Source organism: Leptonychotes weddellii, chromosome 16 (genome assembly GCF_054177405.1).
Source record: "Leptonychotes weddellii isolate Sample4059 chromosome 16, ASM5417740v2, whole genome shotgun sequence".
Lineage (NCBI taxonomy): Eukaryota > Metazoa > Chordata > Mammalia > Carnivora > Phocidae > Leptonychotes > Leptonychotes weddellii.
Genome location: NC_138384.1, coordinates 27,800,775 through 27,823,347, shown reverse-complemented (window position 1 = coordinate 27,823,347; position 22,573 = coordinate 27,800,775). Strand labels below are relative to the sequence as shown.

Here is a 22,573-nt window from a genome sequence, read left to right as displayed (position 1 = left end):
TTCCCTAGCAGTTAACAAACACTTAACATGCATCTGGCACTTACACTGGAACTCTGGGTAGGTATATGCTCTTTACAAGCAGGAAATCTTTCCACTTCTGATGGTCATCCCAGTGTGTTGAGCTTAGAGTGCCACCTGATGGTTGGTGAGGGGAACTACCTGACCCACTTTCCTCTTGCCTTCCTCTTTTGGTTCTTAACGCTTTCTTTAGTCTTGGTCAGAAAATCAATCAAAAATAAATATCTTCTTTAACTGTATTTTTCCTCATCAATTTTTCAGCTTTCATTGTATCACAGGAAAATCACTCTTTCTGTATTTTCCTACAGTAAGCTAGAAAATACTGTGATTGTAACCCTTTTGTTTTTAAGAAAAATTAGAGGTAATAAGATGTTCGTTTAAGTGCAGAAAAATTTCTTTAAGAATCTAGAGAAACGTCTCCATCCATTTCTCCATATTCCTTGGGTTAAAAACTTTTTTCTACTGGCAAAACATGAAAAATAAAAAGTAATTTCCTATCTATATTTCGTGTTTTATTTATTTACAAGACTTGTAAGTCTTTTGTTTTCATTGCCATTGTCCTTTATTTCTACTATATTAGTAGCTAAGTATTGCATTCTTGTGGACTAGCTCAGGAACATATTGACCATTTATCAGTTTATTTCTATATGAAAAGTTATTTTGAGTTCCCAGACAGTGAACTTACAAATGAACTTCCGCTACACAACTTAATTGTAAGTTGGAAACTTCCCATTTTTTCAAAACAATAGGCCTTTGTTTATTAACTTATGAAATTTTTGTGCTAAGACAAGGAGATGAAATTCTACTTAATTTTTGTTGTGTTTTATTATCTCTCATTCTTTGAAAATTAATAATTCACAAATATCAAATAGAGAAATTCTCAACTAGAAAATTTGATTTCCCGAGGTAATTTATCCTATACAATCTCTACCCTTTTCTTTAAAGATCTGTTTAGTAGGGCGACTAGGTAGCTTGGTTAAGCATCTGCCATTGGCCTGGGTCATGATCTTAGGGTCCTGGGAACCAGCCCCTCCTTAGGATCCCTGCTCAGCAGGGAGTCTGCTTATCTCTCTCCCTCTGCCCCTCCCCCTGCCTGTTCTCTCTTTCCCTCTCAAATAAATAGATAAAATCTTTAAAAAAAAAAAAAAAAAAGAAAGATGTATTATTTGTTTGAGGGGGGAAGGGGCAGAGGGAGGAGACAAGCAGACTCCCCATTGAGCGCAGAGCCCCACATGGGATTTAATCCCACCGCCTTGAGATCATGACCTGAGCCAAAAATCAAGAGTCAAATGCTTAACTGACTGAGCCACCCAGGCGCCCCTCTACCTTCTTTGTTGAATAAAATATAAGAATGATATGTGTGTGTGTGTGTTTGTGTGTGTGTGAAAATTAATGGTATTCATTTGCTAATTATTATCAGATGTTAGCTATATGCTAGGCTAAGGGAAATGATGGCTTGAATCACTTTGTAAAAAAGTAAACATTTCAGTCCTGTACATGGCATATTTTCATTTTTAGTGGTGTTGTATGTGTTACTTATAAAAGGTTTCTGGGAAAATAATAATTTCAAATGATAGCAAAGGAAGTTATGTTTGCAGAATTGTAAGTACTCTTTAGTAGTTGTTTCATACTCATGAAAACAGCCAAATTACCAAAGCATCATGGATTTATTACAGTTTTAGTAGTTTATCATATTGTCATTTTTAGGCATGATATTTATATACAGCATAAAAATAGCACTTTGAGTGTTTTAGTCAAATTATGAATCAAAACTTGCCATTTTCTTTTGCTTGTAAGCAATGCTTAATTTGTCAGTGGCATTTTCTTACCAGTAGCAGTCTAGAAAAGATATGCCTTGTTTTGCAGCCTAAAGCAATTAATTTGCCCTTCTAGTGCCCCATTCTCCTCATACACAAAATGAAATATTTGAACCAGCTGATTTTTGTCAAGTTGTTTGCTGACATAAGATTCTACTCTCCCATAAAATGCTGTTTATATATCTAAAGGAAATCAGTGGAAAGAATATGATTCCTTAAGAGTAAAGTAAACCTGTTGAAAAATGTCTTCTGTTGAGCTTAAGGATATTAATTCTTTTTTTTTTTTTTTAAAGATTTTTATTTATTTATTTGAGACAGAGAGAATGAGAGAGAGAGAGCACATGAGAGGGGGGAGGGTCAGAGGGAGAAGCAGGCTCCCCGCCGAGCAAGGAGCCCGATGCGGGACTCGATCCTGGGACTCCAGGATCATGACCTGAGCCGAAGGCAGTCGCCTAACCAACTGAGCCACCCCGGCGCCCCAGGATATTAATTCATTTTTTAGTAACTTTGTTGATCATGTACAATTTTGTAATTTTAACTGGTGGTAATTGTGGAAAATAAAAAAAAAAAATCAATGAAATAAAATCATAATGTCTTTTTCTTAAAAACCATAATGCGTTTTACAAGCTAGGTAAAGTTTGCCTCTTCTTTGACTTGTTTGTAATAATTCATAGTGCCATGTCGTGATTTTTTTTTTTTAAGTGACATTGATGTTTGGGTCCCAGAACCAGACCACTCAGAAGTTCCTGCTGAATGGTGGGATTTTGATGCTGATAAGTCACTTCTTATTGGAGTTTTTAAACATGGTAAGTGAGAAGGAAGGTAGGTAGAGTCATCTTCTGTGTATAATGTAATTCAACTAGTTCTCAGTTTAACGATTTCCGCCTATAGCTTCATTCCAGTAACACTGATGTTATTATACATATCATGTAAAGCACGAATTACCAAATTATGTCTGTCAGTCCCTACACTTTTTCATGAAAGGGGTGGCATACATGACCTGCCCCTCCTGGACAGAAGTCACACTAACTTCCCCTCAGGAAGAGTTCTTATATAAAGTGTGTTATGTATGATCAGTTTTCCTATTTTTCATTTTAACTGATAAATTTAATCTAAACTTTTAAATATACCTATGCTGGACCATGTAGTATTTGTGACAATTTCTAGAAAACCTACTTTACCCTGTATTATTTTAATATATGGTCCCTTTAGTCCAGGAACAACATCTGCTGTAAATATGAGCAATGCTTATATTCATACATCTTTTTTCTTTTTATCCTTTTTACTTTCATAATTGGTGATCCCTCCAGGTTATGAAAAATATAACACTATCCGAGCAGACCCAGCATTATGCTTCTTGGAAAGAGTGGGAAAACCTGATGAGAAAGCAGTCGCTGCAGAACAGAGGGCAAATGATTATATGGATGGGTATGTGCACTTCAGAGGCTTGATTTCTCCATATATCTCTATCAACAGCAGCATGTCCTGCCGGTGATGTTTATCTTTAAATAATGTAGTAGTAAGAGAATTGGAGTTTACAATCTAAGAGTTAATGAAACTCTAATAAGTTAGTGTTTATCCAGTGGTGTGCTCAAGGAAGAGACTCCACCTGCCCCAAAGCCATCCTTGTGGTGAGTCCTTCATTTTTCCATTCTTAATGGTCATGGCCATTAAAGCCATACAATTCTAAGGGCATAGAGGGAAGAAGACAAAGAATATTACAATTGAAGAGAAATAGGATGTTTGTTCATTGTAACTGTTATAAGGTCTTTACTATCTTTGTTTTCTTACCAAAAGAGAAAAGTAGGGGACTGTATTAAGGCTAATATTACCACATTTAAAAGCAAACTTGGTAGTAAGAGTCAATTAGAGTAGCTTTCTTCTGACTTGCCGTATAACTGGCTTCACTCTGTGACTTGGGGTCATCAGGCTAACGAACAGAGATTTCAGTCTGAAACATGCTAAAAAGTCCTTCCAACAAGACTCCATTTGTCCTTTCAGGAGAAATTTTAAGTCCAGTACAATAATTGTAGCATCTGTTGGTATTTTAACAGGGATGTGGAAGATCCAGAATACAAACCTGCCCCAGCTATCTTTAAAGATGATATAGAGGTATGCTTTGGATCCTGTTTTAAAATCCTCATTCCTGGTTTTTCCATGGTTTCTTTTGTTTGCATTTTCTTTTGTGTGTTTTTCTTTCATATGTTTTCCTTATACATAATTCTGTTCTTCAGAAGATGAGCGAAGTTAGTGATCCACTTAGGTCGACAGTCATCACAAATAGTCCTTCAGAATATGCCTGACCTCCCTCTAGACACGCTGGAGGCCGGGGTGGACATGTGGATGAAATGGAGCTTGCCCACATGCTGCACTGCTAGGAACTAGGAAACACGGTGTCAGGGACAAAACCCCAAAGCAGAGTGAAAAGTAGACACTGAAAGTACACAGCAACAGATAGAAACTAGACCAACATAAAGAGTTTGAAAATAGAGGGTAGAGCCTAGAGGAATTCCGAACCGCTAAAGCATAGTTAATTCTAAGTGTTCTGTTTATAGAAAGTTAAAAGGAAGAAGCAGAGTTAGGTGAAAACACTCCATGGAGTGGGGAAAGGATGTGAAAAGGGATGAGGGCATGGGAAAGGACTAGACACTGCTGTAACTGTCAGGTAAGGTGTGCTGGTCTTGGTGGCCACAGGGCTTGGATATTGATGCCTTTATGAGGACTAGAGAGGGTTCAGGCCAGTGTGTGGCGGTGAGAATGGAGATCCTGCATAGAATGAGAACCCTCAGAGAGCAGTACTCTGACAAACAGCACAGGGCAACAACGAGGAAATTTATCTCCACGTAGGTACTGGGTAGGGAAAAAATTGTTTCCCCTGAGAATTCATAGCCATAGGCATGCTTACTCTCGAGCTTACAGTTTGATTCTTTTACATCATCTGCATGGTCCAGGAACTCTCGAACCAAAAATGTAACATAGAAAGGGTCCCAGGCTGGCAATAACCCTGAGGTACCTAGTAGAAACAAAAAGAAGAAGAATTGTGGCAGAAACAGCTTCAATGTAGACTGTACTTGAGTCCTGAAGATAAAAGCCCTCCATGAAATGAGGTCAAAATCCAAAAATTTTAAGTATGTGAGGAATAATTTACCATGAGTGAATGTTAGCAAATACAACAAAGAACAAGATTAGACCTCTAAGAACTTCTGATGGAGATCTATTAAAATAGGAAATAAGTAATTTTATAAATGGTTAAATACATTAAAGAAAGATCCAAGAACAAAAGAAAGAAAAAAAGATCTATGATTTTAAAAGACAAGGGATGTATGTAAAAACAATTTTGTATAACATTAGAAGTGGAAAATACAGTCACTGAAAATTAAAACTCCACAAATAGGTTAAACATTGTGCTGAAGAGGCAGATTAGACACAGATCTTGAGAGAAGAAATGATTTAGAAAACAGATTTGAGGAAAGGATCCATAACGTAGCATGACGGCACAGTTTAGCCCAATCAGGAGAGAGAAACCACATAGTCTGTTGAATAGGAAAAGTTTAACGTGAAGAAATATTGACTATAATAGGGGGACTGAAGTAGTGAGGACTAGCTACTATGCTTAGGGCTGACACAGTGCAGCCAAGGAAGAGCCCCGTCCCTGGCAGGGCTGAGATGCTGATTTTTTTGAGAGAGCATGGCCACACCTCATTGGATGGCAGAACAGTTGCTGTGATGGCCCACTGGCACAACTTGCTGGAAATCCACCCTCCAGGGTTGCCAAGGGAGCTTTTCCTGGGGAAGTGTCTCACTGGAGGCGCTCTACTGCAAAACCACCTGAGGCCGAGGCTGCTAGGGGAAGCTGCTGGCCAGTAGGCACGCAAAGAAGCTGCTTGAACTGCAGAGGTGGGCCCTGGGGAAGCTGCTTGTGCTGTGGGAGCTGAGCCTGGGAGGAGTTCATCCAAACCAGAGAAGTAAAACCCTTCTCCTCCTACAGTGTCTCTCTGGCTGCCACAACTGAGAAAGCTTAACCTCGTACTGGCTGGCAAAAAATATTTAAAGAGCCCAGATCCATTTTCTTAGAGCCAATTAAAGGTATAAGAGGCAATGAATTTAGGGCTGAGAGGCAGTAAATCAATATGAAAAACTCTTTAGACTTGAAGAGGATAGCATAATAATGTCTGACATATATCTAATAGGTATTCCAGAGGGAGCGACCAGAGAGATGAAGGGAGAAGATCTGTTCTAAGAGATCATCTGAGACGTTTTTCAGACTTAATGAAAGACATGAATCTTGAGATTCGAGAAACAGAATGAATCTTGACAGGGTAGACACAATTAAATCCACTCCAACAAAACATCCTGGCGAAATTGCAGATATTCCAAAGAGCAGATGTTAAAAGCAACCAGAGTAAAAGACCCATTTACAAAGAAATGATGATAATTCTAACTTCAGGCTTTTCTAAAACAACAACAGAAAATAGTAGTCATTGGAATAAAACCACCAAAGTTATGAATATATTTACAGTAATGTTGGAATACCTGATTGGAGATGCTCTGTTGACAGATAAAAACTAGATATACAGGGCGCCTGGGTGGCTCAGTTGGTTGGGCGACTGCCTTCGGCTCAGGTCACGATCCTAGAATCCCGGGATCGAGTCCCGCATCGGGCTCCCTGCTCAGCGGGGAGTCTGCCTCTCCCTCTGACCCTCCCCCTTCTCATGTGCTCTCTCTCTTTCTCAAATAAATAAATAAAATCTTCAAAAAAAAAAAAAACTAGATATACAGCACAAGCAAACTGTTCAAGGTTGAAAGAGGAAAGATTTGCAGGTTGTCTAATAATCAAATATGAGAATGAATAAATTATGAGTTAGTATACAGAACAACAACAACAAAAAACCTGTTATTGATAAAACCTAGGGTATATTTGCAATTATAGGAAGGGTGGAGGAAAAACACTTGGCCTAAGCGTGATCATGGAAGGGGAAAATTTTAGTGGAAAATAACTGGACTAAAGTGTACAAGGCAATAGAGAAGTGTAAAAGGGTGGAGATTGAGAACAAGATATTAAAATTTTTATTTTTGCTCATTAAAAATTAAAAATTCTGTTGCAAAAAGTTCTCTATTACTATTAAGGAGTTTGATTCCCGGGGCACCTGAGTGCCTCAGTCATTCAGTGTCTGCCTTCGGCTCAGGTCATGATCCCAGGGTCTTGGGATCGAGCCCTGCGTTGGGCTCCCTGCTCAGCAGGAAGCCTGCTTCTCCCTTTCCAACTCCCCTTGGTTGTGTTCCTTCTCTCGCTGTCTCTCTCTCTGTCAAATAAATAAATAAAATCTTAAAAAAGTTTGATTCCCTTTTCATCTTTAATGTGTCTTGAGTCAATCAATCTATGACAAATTTCCGTTTTCTTTTAAAAGGATGATGTTTCTTCACCAGGAGATCTTGTTATAGCAGATGGAGGTAAATTGCATTTCTCTCTTTTTACTTAGTTTTAGTGGAAATTCACATTATCATGATACCATGAAATCAATAAACTGTTAAACTTCTATGATGTTTTAGATGTGTATGAAATTTTTATTGAAGACCATCGTAATCATTATGGGACATACTAGTTGATTGGGAATTTAACAATATTTTTAGTTGCAAATCTTTATGCCGTGACTCACTGAGCTTTTATGGAATCAAAGCTTTGATGATTTTATATGGCTTGATATTAAACTTATGTAGGAGATTTCATCATTAAAGTGTTGATTCAGTAATCCGTTCAACAGCTTATTAGTTCCATATTAGGAACCATACTAGGAACCATCCTTTCTCACAACCCTTTTTTGCAAAGCGTTTCTTTGCAGGGTCTTGCTTCTACTTCCTTCTGATTATCAAGATAGAAACATGCTGTCACCAGAGTACCACTCACTCCCAGCTGGCATCCAAGTGGAATAGGGCCTCGTCCTTTCATAGTTTGACTAGGAAGGAAGGAGTAGTATTTGCTTAGTGTGAATGATTACCGCTTAATTATGGTATATGTAATTATAAGATTATACCCTGAAAATAGCTAGATCCTGCATTTTATTAGGTGAATAAAAGCTTAAAAGTGATAGCATTGTCATAGGGAATTTTTTATAATATATGTTCCTCACTTATGACCTGTAAAATGTTTTGATTCTCACATAAATTGAGACAGATTTAATATAGAAGAAGGCTTTAATTAAAAAGAGTTTACAGTATTCAACTTCTCAGGGATTTCAGTTTGACTTTTAATTCATTTAAGCTTAAGGCATTTGAGTATTAGCTAGCCAATAAAATGTATTAGACCTGGAAATGCAAGAGTTGTATTTTCTGTGCAAGGGATGCTCAGTAGATACTGTTGTGGTTCTTTATTCCACTGTGACCTACTTACTTTGAGCTGTCTTTAAGTTTGTTGTAATGTTTTTAGAGCTGTAGTAAAAAGAAAACTTCTTTATAGTGAGAGGTTTGGCCTGTGTGGGGTTTTTTTCCACATAATCAGATTGAAAGAAAAAAGATTGAAAGAAAAAGATTTTAAAAAGTAAGGAAATTTTGCTGTTTTTATGAGTTTCGTATCTGTTTAGTTTTGGGGGGCGGGGTTGTTTCCGGTTTTCAGTTGGTTTTTTTTATTATTGACATGAATTTCTTTAAATATAGATGGTCAACTGATGGAAGGTGATAAAATTTATTGGCCAACTCAATCAGCTTTAACTACACGTTTGAGGCGTCTTATCACTGCATATCAGCGTACTAATAAAAACAGACAAATCCAGCAGATACAGCCTACTTTCTCAGTGCCTGCCAGTGTAATGCAGCCTCTTTACGAAGAAGCCACTCTCAATCCTAAAATGGCAGCCAAGATAGAAAGACAGCAGAGGTAAGACAATAGCACTAAATTTTTAATATTAGTATAATTGTATAAATGTAGTTATTCATTCAGAAGGCTGTTAGAGTGTGATTATCTCACTTTGTGAAAAACATGTATAGGTAGAGAAGTTGGTCAAAGCAAAGTGTTTTATGCATGCACACATATGCATATATATACTTGTGCACATGTATACAAATATGGTCAAAGATTATTGCATTTTATAGTTCCTAGCCATGCTTCATATTTAATCATTATTTTGTCATGCTTATAAACAGTGAGTTACTAAAAAAATGAAGTTGCAAAACAAACTCAAGAATTATTAATAAATTAAATAATTAGTTAATTATTAATAAAGCATACATTTAAAGTACATGAAATAAAATCCATTCTACCTTATTTTTACATTATGACATTAATGAAATATAAGAATGTATGGAAGGCAAGTCCATTTATGTTTATACAGAGGATGAACCCTTGGAACTACTGATACCAAAGGGGGACAAAATGGTAGACCTTTTTGCAAGAGAACTTGTTAAGAAGACAGGCATGCTTCTCTCCTTCCAAAAGCTTTAACTTCTTAAAAAGGATAGAGTATGTTGAAAAGAATAGTAATGTTCCGCAATAACCTGGCCTCCATGTTAAGCCTGGGTCCTTGGATGTTCTCTGGAAAATATATCATTGTTCTTTTGTATTATTTGCAGCACAGTCATTGTAACCAGAATTTAGTTAGTCTGAAACTTAAGATGTTTAGATGACCCAGACATAATCTTCTTCAGATACTACTACCTCAGCAAATACACTGTTTCAGTTATCTATAATTGCATAATAATCACCACCCCAAAATGTGGTGACTTAAACATCAGTTTTTTATTTCTCATGGTTCTATGAGTTGACCAGGTGGTTCTTCTGCTCCCCATGGTGTTGGCAGGAGTGCTGAGATGGCCGGAGGGAGAAAGTAGCCTCACCCACATGGCTGGCAGTTGGCACTGGGAACTTGAATGAGGAAGCATTTCCAGTGGCAAAGGCAGAAGCTGCGATTTCTTAAGGCCCAGCCTCAGGGTTACAAAGTGTCACTTCTGCCACATTCTTCTGTGGGTCAAAAAAAGTCACAGGGCCAACCAAGATTAAAGGGAGAGGGAAATAGATTATGCCTCTCCGTGGGAAGACGGGAACTCATGGCCATCTTTAACCTCCCATATGCATTTTCCCTTGGTCAGATCTGGATTAATCTTCCTAAAAGTCTAGCTTTATCATGATAGTCCATGGCTCCTTATTTACTATAGGTATAAAGTTTGTTCTTAAGCCTCGGTTCAAGAGTCTTTTCAGTTTCAGCATGGATTTCTAATTCTGTCCAGTACTCTTTCCTCAGCCATAATGTCCTATGTATTCTTGACTCAATACCTAGCTTATATTGTTCCAATCACCTGGGACACCCTTCTTCCCACTCTTTAGTCCAAACCTAGCCCCTCCTTCAGAGCTCAATGCCTATCCTATCTCTTCTAATAATTTTTTTCTCAACCAGTCCAGCTCACTTTATTCTGTTTCCTGCACTCAGATAGCATTTACCGAAATAAACTACACATTGTCACACAAATATGTCATTAAGAACATTGATCTTTGCCTTTCTAGGTCTTGTCTTTCTAAGTTGTCAATTCTTTGAGGGTAGACACTGTCACATTTCTGTGTGTCCTGTGCAATCTTTTCATCCATCCTTTGTATACTATCCCTACTTTCTTCCCCCAGCTGCAAGGTTCTTTTTTTTTTTTTTTTTTTTAAAGATTTTATTTATTTATTTGACAGAGAGATAGCGAGAGCAGGAACACAAGCAGGGGGAGTGGGAGAGCGAGAAGCAGGCTTCCTGCCGAGCAGGGAGCCCGATGTGGGACTTGATCCCAGGACCCTGGGATCATGACCTGAGCCAAAGGCAGACGCTTAATGACTGAGCCACCCAGGCGCCCAGATGCAAGGTCCTTATGATTTGATTGGTTTCCCAGGATATTTTTATATCAGTATTACATTAATCTTCTTAAGGTAGCACTATGATAGAAATGGCCTGTTGATGTTTTTCAAAAGTCTTGTACATTCTTTCTTGTTCACACAATTCCATAACTTAACCAGGAAAAAGTGTCCATAAATTAGACTGTGTTTGGAGATCTGTGGTGTGTGAGGATAATATTACCCTCTTAAAGTATCTTTAGGAGCTTTCAACTGAACAGAGACTATTTTTAGCCAAACATATGGAATGTTTCATAATCTGACCCCAACCCTATGTCCTTCTGTCCCCAATATGAGCCATATCCTTGTCAATCTGGAATGCTCATCATACCCCCAAAATGTAGACTACTTCCTACTTTGCTTATACTGTGCCCTCTTCCTAGAATTCCTAGGCTGATCTCCGCCTTGTTCCATCTTAAATACCACTTACTTCTGTGATGCTTTCTTGATCACTCAGGTCTGAAATGGTCCTCCCGTCTCCTGTGCTCTCCTAAAATTCTAGGTTTCTATAACACATACAACTGTAACATACTGCCTTATACCAGAAATAGGTTTGAAATGTTTTGTCTTTTCCCTAAAGGTAGGGTCATCGTGTCTTACGTAATCTGTATCCCCTGCATATTTTCTTACAGAGTAGATGTGCAATAAACTATTATTATCTGAAGGAAAAGCGTGGTTGGATAGATGAGTCAGCTAACATTTTTTTAAAGACTCATTTATTTATTTGAGACAGAGAGAGAGTGTATGAGCGCATGAGTGGGGGAAGGGGCAGAGGGAGAGAATACCCAAGCAGACTCCTGCTGAGCGCAGAGCCCAACACGGGGCTCAATCCCACAAACCACGAGATCAGGACCAGAGCCTAAACCAAGAGTCGTACGCTTGGACTGAGCCACCCAGGCACCCCTCAACTAGCATTTTTAAATGTATTTGCAAGGCAGTATCCTGCACTTAATCCTTTAAAGTGTTGGGTACTTGAAATGTTTTGAATTTTATTATAGTCATTATATTCAGCATTAATAAATATTTATTTTAGTGACCAGTGTGACTTTTTCTTTAATCTGACTCTAAATAGATGGACAAGAAGAGAAGAAGCTGACTTTTATAGAGTGGTGTCTACATTTGGAGTGGTATTTGACCCTGATAGAGGCCAATTTGATTGGACAAAATTTAGAGCTATGGCTAGGCTGCATAAGAAAACTGATGATAGCTTGGAGAAGTATTTGTACGCATTCATGTCTATGTGTCGGAGGGTTTGTCGTCTTCCTTCCAAAGAAGGTAGGTATAAAATTTCTGTCTTTGCTGGTTTGAGTCGAAGAAGCAAAAAGCACTAAAATTCAGAAATTTCCAACTTGTTTGTTTCAATACTGTCTAATTCAGCACATCAGTAATTTTTCAGAATTGTAAATAAACTATGTTCAAAGATCTCCCTGTTTGTTAATCCTGCTATTAAAATGAGATCTAAAAAGAAGAAAGTTACACCATGAGTTTCAAGGAATGGCCAGTGGTTATTCAGTATTAGACTGATGATTGGGGGAGGTAGGAGATACGTGGTAGCTTATGAACAGAACTAACCTGTGTATTTAGTCCATCTGATAGGAACTGTGTTAGAGGGCTTATTTACATGAATAATCTTTTGAGGAATGAGGCCTCCGCTCAAAGGATATTTTAAAGAGTTTTAGTAGGAAAAAAAAAAATCACCCAAAGCCTTCAAAAAAAAAGAAAAAGAAGAAGAACAATTAATCAGACGTGCTGGTGCTCAGCCAAGGACCTGTTCTGGGCTGAATTTCATTGTCTTCGAGGCCCAGAGAAATAGCTCATCCTGCCAGCAACCCCTCTCGATAATGCTGTTATTAGCCACTGTCCCCATTCTTCGTTGAATATGATTTCTGACTACTAGACCCAGTGCCTTCCTACTCCTGTTTCATAGTAAAAATATAAGTGGCTAATAAAAGGACATAAATTCCATGTGAGTTTGTTTGCTTGTTTTAGTTTTATGTCCTAACAGATCTGCTGTCAGTCCCCTGAATAGAGTAGCCCATCACTTGATTACCCGAATACCAGATGATTCAGAGTAGATTTTAGTCTACTTAAATGTCTTTTGTAAGACTAGCAATGGTTTAAAAAGACAGATAAAGCAAAGTATTGCGTCTTCTGTTACTGATGTTTAACAAGAGGCCCTCATTTCTTTTTTTATTTTCTTAATTCCCATCAGCAATGTAAAACGCGGTGAATAAAAACCACTTTGGACTCCAGTTTTAAAACAAAAAGGAAAGGGTTAATTACTAAATAGTGATTGAAAAGGTAGTGTTTTCTTGTTGGAAATGGGAGTGAAGTTTTACTTAGATCAGTTTTCCAAACTTCCTCAGGTCACAGAGCCCTTACTGTCTAATTTTTCATAGCACCTGAGGCCAAAAGTTCTGTTTAGTGAATAATTAGATCCAAACAACTTAATGAGTATTATGTCCAACAGTCTAGTAATTGTTTGAAAGCATAATATAAATTGAAAGCAAAAATACTACTTTTCTTTCTTAAATAGCCACACTTACTTACCAATGTGATATGTATACCTGTCAGGCACTGTACAACTCTCAAACCTTGGAGGTAGAATGGATACTCCCACTCTTGTTTCCTGTTCCATTTCTTCTTTTTTTTTTTTAACTTTTTATTTTGAACTACTTTTAGACTTTAAGAAAAGTTGCAAAAACCTATAGAAGTTTCAATGTATGTCTCACTTTGCTTCCCCTACTATAAAATCTGACATCAGACCAGGAAATTAACATTAGTACAGTGCCATTAACTAAACTGAATACTTAGATCTTACCAGTTTGTCCACTGACGTCCTTTTTTGTTCCAGGATCCTACATTCTATTTGGTTGGTCTTTCCCCTTAGCTTCCTATAGTCTGTAAGAGACCCTCAGTTTTTCGCATCTTTCATGACCCTGATACGTTAGAAATATATTGATTAGTTATTTTGCCACAAATCCCTCAATTTGGATTTGTCTTAAATTTTCATATGGTTGCATTGAGGTTGCGCATTTTTATTAAGAGTACCACAGAAATGGTGTGTCCTTCTCAGAAAGTACCATGGGTTCAGAATGTCAGAATGTCCAACACTGATGGTGTTGCCCTTGATTGCCTGGTTATGATAGTTTGTGCTGTTTCTCCAATGTAAAACTGCTATCTTTTACCCTGGAGTTAAAAGAAATCTTGAGATACTTTGAGACCCCACAAGTCCTGTTTCTTCTCAGACTTTCATCCATTGACTTAAGTATCCTGAGTAGGTCCTTGTGTGTAACAGTTTTTACTGTGGAATTCTGCTGCAAGCAAGGATTGTTGCTTCGCTTTCATCTGCTGATCAATTATTTATTCATATCAGAATGGACTCAGATATTTATTTTATGCTATAGGTTATAACCCAATACTCTCATTGTTTTGATGCTCAAATTGTACGAGCTCCTTTAAGTGACCCCTGCATTATTTCAACAAACCCTTATCTTTTTTTGAATACTTCTAAACTGCCAGTATCTCTGCCCAAAGATATAACCCCATTGAAAGGAAGATCGCAAGGTCTAACGTTGAAACTGAACCAGCTCAAGCCATTACTTCACATAGCATTTGACAATGTTCCTGCATTTCCCTCAAATTTTAAGGAAGCCTTTGGTGTTCCTGTGAGTTCACTGTAATGCACCGAGTTACCTTGGTGCAGCTAGGGATATGTGGACTTCTTTTTGTTTATGGGGTATGATTTACAGTTTTAAGTTGTATTTATAAATGAGTTCAAGTAAGTGTTTTTCTTTTTGATTAAGGCACAGATTAGTCAAGACAGCTCATAGGGAGTTTTTAAAATTCTTGTATTCACATACTTCTAAAAAAATGTTACGTTTTACTTACTTTCAGAAGATCCAGTGTTATCTATTATATGTATGGATTTTGGTACTTCTTTTTAAAATTTCTGTTTTTCCTCATTTAAAAATATTAAAAAATTCTGGAAGCTGCACAATGATACTGAGTAGAGATATAGTTTAGAAGTTGCATTACTTGTTTTAAATCTGTAACAAAGTGTTTTTGAGGTTAATGTTTTTGTTCTCATTTTAATGTAGAATTGGTGGATCCAAATATTTTTATCCAGCCAATCACAGAAGAACGTGCTTCTAGGACTTTGTACCGTATTGAACTTCTAAGGAAAGTACGGGAACAGGCCCTCCGGCACCCACAATTGTTTGAACGCTTGAAGCTTTGCCATCCAAATCCAGACTTACCAGTCTGGTGGGAATGTGGCCCTCATGATAGGGACTTGCTCATTGGAGCTGCTAAACATGGGGTGAGCCGAACAGACTATCACATTCTTCGTGATCCTGAACTCTCCTTTATGGCAGCTCAAAGGAGCTACAGTCAAAGTAAGATGGCTCATTCGAGGACTTCTACCCCACTTTTACAGCAATATCAAGTAGCACTTTCTGCTTCTCCTCTTACCTCTCTACCTAGGCTCCTAGATGCTAAAGGTATTATTCTAGAGGATATGAAAGTTAAAAGTGAAAATCTTAAAGAGGAGCCTCAGTCTTCTGAAGAAGAATCTATGTCTTCTGAGGAAACCAGGACACTAATAAAGTCTGAGCCTGTAAGTCCAAAGAATGGTGTTTTACCACAGGCCACTGGAGACCAGAAATCTGGTGGAAAAGGTGAAACAGACAGACGCATGGTTGCAGCCAGAACAGAACCCCTAACTCCAAACCCAGCTTCTAAGAAACAGCGAGTCCACAAAAGAGGATCCGAATCTAGTTCTGAGTCTGACTCTGATTCTGAGAGATCATCCTGTTCTTCCAGATCATCTTCTTCCTCGTCTTCCTCCTCTTCTTGTTCCCACTCTCGATCAGGCTCTAGTTCTTCTTCATCCTCCTCTTGTTCTTCAGCATCGTCTTCATCCTCATCCTCATCCTCTTCCTCATCATCATCCTCTTCATCTTCATCAGAAGAAAGTGACAGTGAAGAAGAAGAAGTCCAAAAGCGAGGTATATGCATAAAGTGCTTTTGCTGTTTTAAGACATTTCAAGTGAAAATGAAAAGCATTTGGTTCAGATAAGTTAAGCATGTTTAAAATGGTTGACTGAAATCTTGTATGTACAGATTTGCTCAGAGAAGCACTAGTGAGAAAGAAACTAGAATTACTAGTACACACTCCCTATTCAGTATTCAAGGCATTGCAAAATGGGTTCATCAAACAGAAATTAGGCATTTTATACAATAGTTTTAGTTCTTTGTGATCACCTTCAATTTAGCGTTACATTTTTTTCTGAACAAGTTGATCAGTAAACAAATCAGGATTATATTCTATAACCGCCACCAAGATTTTTAGATTAAGCAGTCAGACCAACAAGAATATCATAGGCCCTACTTGGCAGCTATCTACTCAGCAGTACAGGGTAGGAACTACAGCTCGCCAGCAGAGTAGTGTCCGGTGGCCGTCTCCTGAGTGTGCTCGCCACAGCCCACAGTTCACGTGCAAGGAAATGAGTTAACATTGAGTGGGCACAGGAGCCAGTCTGGCCTAGGGAACCTCATAGCCCGCAGAAGCCAGAGTCTCTTGTAACAACTATAGGGACATAAGTTTCAGGGTGACCACAAGGATATGCCCCATTATAGGAGTCCCCTCCATAGAGAATGTTAGTATACCCATCAGGTATCTATGGTCCTCCCAGTCCAAATGCAATTGATCAGTCAGGAGTTTATCTGTTTCCAGGAAGCAGACCTACAGAGTTTACTGAGGGTCACATTTTCATGCAGAAAGGGATGTTTTGTTAACCCTTTCCCCTCAAACTCCTTAACGCTACTTATTTTGCTCTTGTGCTAATTTTTTAAACAACGAAGACTTTATTGTACTCTAGGTGAATTTTTTCCTTTTTTTTTTTTTTACCATTTGTTTTTACTTCTTACTTTTCCTTTTTAAATATATCTGAATAATTATATAAGCTTTGAAAACTATATATAAACTTGTTTTATGCAGTTTTTTTTTGAAACAGTTATAATTGTTCTTAGCAGAAGGTACCCCTCACGTGAAAGCCTATGATGAAGAAAGTGTCGCGTCACTGAGCACTACCCAGGACGAGACCCAGGATAGTTTCCAGATGAACAATGGGACGCCAGAGTCCTCTTACATCTTACAAGGTGGATACATGCTAGCAGCTTCATATTGGCCAAAGGTAAATGAATAATGTCCTGCTGGAACAGATCATTTTTTGAGTATTTTTCTTGTTGCTCTAATGGTAGATACTCTTCTCATATGGAAAAATAGGTCACCATAAAACATAGGGCGGCATTTTGGTGTTAGCCTCAAAAGTATCAACTGCTATTATCAAGTAAATAGGTGTACTTGAATATGTATGTTTCTCAACCTAACCTTAGAATGTTTAGAATGAGAGATAATGCTTAGGTTCACGTACAGGTTATGAAATAGGTGCTTTGAGCTGAGTCTCCTTGGAGAAATTTACCTTAGTCATTGGTGACTTAGAAAAAAAAAGTTCACTGGGGCGCCTGGGTGGCTCAGTCGTTGAGCATCTGCCTTTGGCTCAGGTCATGGTCCCAGGGTCCTGGGATCGAGCCCCGCATCGGGCTCCCTGCTCGGCGGGAAGCCTGCTTCTCCCTCTCCCACTCCTCCTGCTTGTGTTCCCTCTCGCTGTGTCTCTCTCTGTCAGATAAATAAATAAAATCTTAAAAAAAAAAAAAAAAGAAAAAAGTTCACTTAGGTACATATGCTTTTAGTGGTAGAAGTTCAGATTGGATTAATACAATCCTTCTTTCTGTATGTGGCTAGACTAGAACTACCTTTTTTACAAAGAAACCTGTATTACTTGTGTAATTATAAAAATAACAGAAGACTATATCATAAATTTTTTTGAACTCCAGTGGAAATTTGTACATGAATTCTTACAGAATTATGATATGGGTGTGCGAATATGTATACATACCAAATACACATATGTTGTACCGGGGTTAAATCCATCAAGGCCCTGAGCCATTTCATCTCCAAAGGTCTGACCTGGTTGTTAAAATCACACTTTGATGTGGCATGCTCTTCCAGGACCGCGTGATGATCAACCGGCTGGACAGTATTTGTCAAACAGTGCTGAAAGGGAAGTGGCCTTCAGCTAGAAGAAGTTATGATGCCAACACAGTGGCTTCTTTCTATACCACAAAACTGCTGGACAGTCCTGGTGCAGCTACAGAATATAGTGAACCCAGTGTACCCACTCCCCCAGGGGCCGGTGTTAAAGAAGAACACGATCAGTCAACACAGATGTCAAAGGTGAAGAAGCATGTACGAGAAAAGGAGTTTACAGTGAAAATCAAAGACGTATGTTTATTTTTATTGCCCTAGGACCCGATTGCGATTACGTGTGCAGCATGCTTTTTCTGCAAGTGGCTGCCTGCCCTCACTCTTACTTCCTTCACATACTTGTTTTCTGGTATTTGGATTGTTTTCTTTTTGATATCCAGGTTATTAAACTTGAATATTCTACTAGAAGGATCATCATTTAATATGTTTCTCTACCTATACTTCTGAAAATAGTCCTTCTGCCGATCAAGAATGCTTTTCTTAAACAGTCTGACAAATTCTAATTGTTTTGGTTCTTTTATATAATATTTAAATGGTATGTGCGTGCACTTCCTCTTTTAAACATTTAGCATGCCCTGTTATCAGTAACATTTCATTTTTCAGTATGATTTTTGAAGCCAAATGGATTACTCCATGTCTAATACATAGGTAACGTCCTCTGAAATGTCATTTGAATAATGTACTTAGAGATGTATGTCTGAAGCTAATAATGTTACAATGTAGTAGTTACACAAAAAGCTTTGTTTTGCTCAGAAAAGTGTATATAGTACCTGGATTTTTTTCTTTTAAGAAAGAAAACTTAATATTCATTATATAAATGGGTTGATTTTTTTTTTCCTTAGTTGATTTCAGAATAAGCAGAGAACTTGATCAATGTTTCAGGGTTTTTACTTCACTTTTTCTAAGTAAAAAAATTCTCTTAATAACTGAAATGAGTTTTTTAATTTTTCCTTTCTTGACAATGGTGTTTGTTAACAGGAAGGTGGTTTGAAGTTGACATTTCAGAAGCAAGGGCTTGCTCAGAAAAGACCGTTCGACAGTGAAGACGGTGCTCTGGGGCAGCAGCAGTACCTGGCTCGGCTCCGGGAGCTGCAGAGCGCATCAGAGACCAGCCTCGCCAGTTTCCCCAAATCCATGCCAGTGTCAGGTGACTATGACTATGGCATGAAATACTCCTGCTGTCATTCCCAAATTCTCTTTTACTTATTCCTGTTCATATATATATATATAATACAATTTTAGATCTTTAGATCTTAATAAATACCTGTTGGGGCTTTTAAAGTGACATTTTAAAGCAGGGTGCAATTTTGTTTTAGGGTCCTAAATATCTGGGTGGAAATATTCTGTCAAGTAGTTTTATGCAGATACAAGTTCAAACAGCATATCAACATGAAAGCAGATTGTGAATGTAAAGGCAGACACCTAAATCACAAATTAGTGGTGATTAGTAGAGGAAATTAAAATGAGAAGTTCTAGAAAGACTTTAGAGATAGTGTAGTTCAGTCATCTATAGGATCCAGGAATTGTAATAACTAATCCCTGAAAGATAATCCTTCATTCTCATAGAATATTTGCAGGGAAAGATTGTTCTGACCTAAAACAGCCCTTTTTATTACTGGGCAGCTCTGATTATCACAAAATTCCTTCTTATTTGGAAGCAAATTTTACCTGCAGTTGGTTTTTCTTTTTTTTTTTTTAAAGATTTTATTTATTTATTTGAGACAGAGAGCACATGAGAGGGGGAAGGGTCAGAGGGAGAAGCAGGCTCCCTGCCGAGCAGGGAGCCCGATGCGGGACTCGATCCCGGGACTCCAGGATCATGACCTGAGCCGAAGGCAGTCGCTTAACCAACTGAGCCACCCAGGCGCCCTGCAGTTGGTTTTTCTTAATGATTGAAATTCTGTCTTTAAAGGCATCGCAGATTCAGCCTATTCCCATGTCTACATGATAATCTTAACATTTTGAAAGCAACGATCATATCTCCTTCTTTTGGGACTGTATCTCTTCTAACATTTTGACACTTTGAATCAGCAGTATTTATTAAATACCAAATTGGAGCCATGAGTTGTGTGCTCCATGGGCATTGAGGAATCGATAAGAAGCTTGTTCTGTTGATCTTGGTCTAATGTGCTTTAATTTGTGTCCCTTTTATAAACTGTAATATCGAAAGTTTAGAATTTTACTCAGGATCAGCTGAATCTTTAAAAAGTGCAAGTTGGGGGCGCCTGGGTGGCTCAGTTGGTTAAGCGACTGCCTTCGGCTCAGGTCATGATCCTGGAGTCCCAGGATCGAGTCCCGCATCGGGCTCCCTGCTCGGCAGGGAGTCTGCTTCTCCCTCTGACCCTCCCCCCTCTCATGCTCTCTCTCTCTCATTCTCGCTCTCAAATAAATAAATAAAATCTTTAAAAAAATAAAAATAAAATAAAAAGTGCAAGTTGTTGATTAAAGCTGATTAATGACTTGAATTTCCATTATACCTTCCATTTACATAAGGCTAAGGAATCTGTTTCAGTATTCTACTAAATCTGGTTGCCATGTAGTATTTAGAAACATTTCAGAACTCCTGTTGTGCATGTGCACAGTGTGTGGAATTCCTAGGATTGGGGAACATAATGCTTTATTATAAGTGTTAAATTGGTAGTTATTCCCAATTGCTGCTACTGTGACTTTTTAATTATAAATCACAATTAAATTATAAATTAGTATCATCAGCATTACTTTGGTCTCTTACAGATTGATTAACCATTCATTGTAATTCTCCAGTTCCTGGACTTTCAGACATGTGTAGCTTTGCAGTTCAAATCTGAATCAGCCATGCTTCTGTCACTGAAGTATAACTTCCCCAAATCATGCTTTTCATTGACAGTATTGTATTTAGGGAGCTCTGTTTTTTTTATAAGAAAATGGGAGGGGGCACGTCTGGGTGGTTCAGTTGGTTAAGCATCTGCCTTTGGCTCAGGTCATGATCGCTGGGATCGAGCCCCACATGAGGCTCCCTGCTCAGCGGGGAGCCTGCCTCTCCCTCTTGCCCTGCTCATATGCTTGAGCGCTCTCTCTCTCTCTCTCTCTCAAATAAATAAATAAAATCTTAGAACAAAAAAGGGAAGAGTGTAGGATGGGGTAAATGGGGGATGGGGATTAAGGAGGGCATGTAATGTAATGAGCACTGGGTATTATATGCAACTGATAATCACTGAACTCTGCCTCTGAAACTAATACACTATATGTGAATGAATTGAATGTAAGTAAAATTTTAAAAAAATAAGAAATACCACTGCATGTGCTCTGAGAACTCCATTATAAAATGGGATTGACGCTTCTGTCATTTGAACATTTTATTGCTGTTGTAGCTGAAGGTTGTACAGCCTTCACCGTTAAGTAACTCTTGGGTAAATAATACTACCTTTAATAGTATAAGCAGTAATTGTAACACAATCCGCAGTAACACAAAATAGTTAAAAGCCTTAAACATTAACCAGATGGAGTTATTATCTAAGCATTATAGCTCATCCATCTTAATTATTGCAAACATGAAATCTAGATTTGTCCTCCAACACGACTCTTAACAATTTTTTGCCTTCTTTCTTGTCTGTGAAACGAGCGGTTGGGGGAGGAGAGAGGTAGCACTGCTGGGTGGGTTAAATAGTATATGTAGAGCGGCTACTATGGAGCGTGGCACTTAACTAGATGGTAAACCGATGTTAAAATTTAACCAATGTTAAAATCTAAAACCTCACAGGTTCTAGAATTAGATACTGAATAAATGCTATTATTATAGTTATTAATATCCCAAAGCCTAAGCCCTTTTTACGTTTATGTGGGTACCCTCTGATTTTTATCTGAAAGTTTCAAGTAAAGATACAAGTTGTGATGTAATTTAATTAATGAAGGGAATAGTAAAATAGCAGAAATTACAGTAGGACAAAACTAAAGAACCCATTCCAGAAACTACCTGGAATAGTGAACAGAGGATGATAATAGAGCCGCCAAACAACCTGGGGTTGAATTTTGTCGTTTACTGGCTGTGACATTGGGCCAGTAACTTAATGTTTCTGATCTCATTTATAAAATAGGCTTAATAATACCTCTATGTTTTTGTTGTTTTGTTTTTGATGATTTAAGAAAACATCGGTTAAACCTAGCTCAGTGTATGGCACCTAGTAGGCATTCAGCAAAAAGAAACTTTTTTTTTCATGTTTCTTTTTCTTATTTTTTTCTTTTAAGATTTTGATTTCTCTATTTATTTGACACAGAGAGAGAGAAAGCAAGAGAGAACACAAGCAGGGGGAGTGGGAGAGGGAGAAGCAGGCCTCCCGCTGAGCAGGGAGGCCCATGTGGGGCTCGATCCCAGCACCCTGGGATCCTGACCTGAGCCAGAGGCAGACACCCAACGACTGAGCCACCCAAGCACCCCAAAAGAAGCTATTTTTAATATTGTTATAATTACATCTAAGATAAATGCAATACAAGCTTTATAGAATAGATAGGTTAAATTTTCCATTTTGGATTCTAGCTTAAAATAAATCAGTAATGGGGGCGCCTGGGTGGCTCAGTCGTTAAGTGTCTGCCTTCAGCTCAGGTCATGATCCCGGGGTCCTGGGATCAAGCCCCACATCGGGCTCCCTGCTCAGCGGGAAGCCTGCTTCTCCCTCTCCCTGTCCCCCTGCTTGTGTTCCCTCTCTCGCTGTGTCTCTCTCTGTCAAATAAATAAATATAATCTTTAAAAAATAATTAGTCAGTAATGTTTCTAAAAATCACTCAGAAATAAGT

At 38.2% G+C, this 22,573-nt stretch overlaps 1 protein-coding gene across 1 annotated transcript in view; it reads left to right on the top strand.

Annotated features, from left to right (window-relative positions):
• CHD9 (chromodomain helicase DNA binding protein 9) overlaps positions 1 to 22,573 on the top strand; it is a 137,542-nt gene that overhangs the window by 99,196 nt on the left and 15,773 nt on the right. Inside the window, exons 22-31 of the mRNA XM_081807887.1 lie at positions 2,538 to 2,641; positions 3,146 to 3,263; positions 3,890 to 3,947; positions 7,244 to 7,286; positions 8,487 to 8,706; positions 11,765 to 11,967; positions 14,793 to 15,701; positions 16,729 to 16,889; positions 17,768 to 18,040; positions 18,782 to 18,950. Coding sequence (XP_081664013.1) covers positions 2,538 to 2,641; positions 3,146 to 3,263; positions 3,890 to 3,947; positions 7,244 to 7,286; positions 8,487 to 8,706; positions 11,765 to 11,967; positions 14,793 to 15,701; positions 16,729 to 16,889; positions 17,768 to 18,040; positions 18,782 to 18,950 — 2,258 coding nt within the window. The remainder of the gene's footprint in view (positions 1 to 2,537; positions 2,642 to 3,145; positions 3,264 to 3,889; positions 3,948 to 7,243; positions 7,287 to 8,486; positions 8,707 to 11,764; positions 11,968 to 14,792; positions 15,702 to 16,728; positions 16,890 to 17,767; positions 18,041 to 18,781; positions 18,951 to 22,573) is intronic.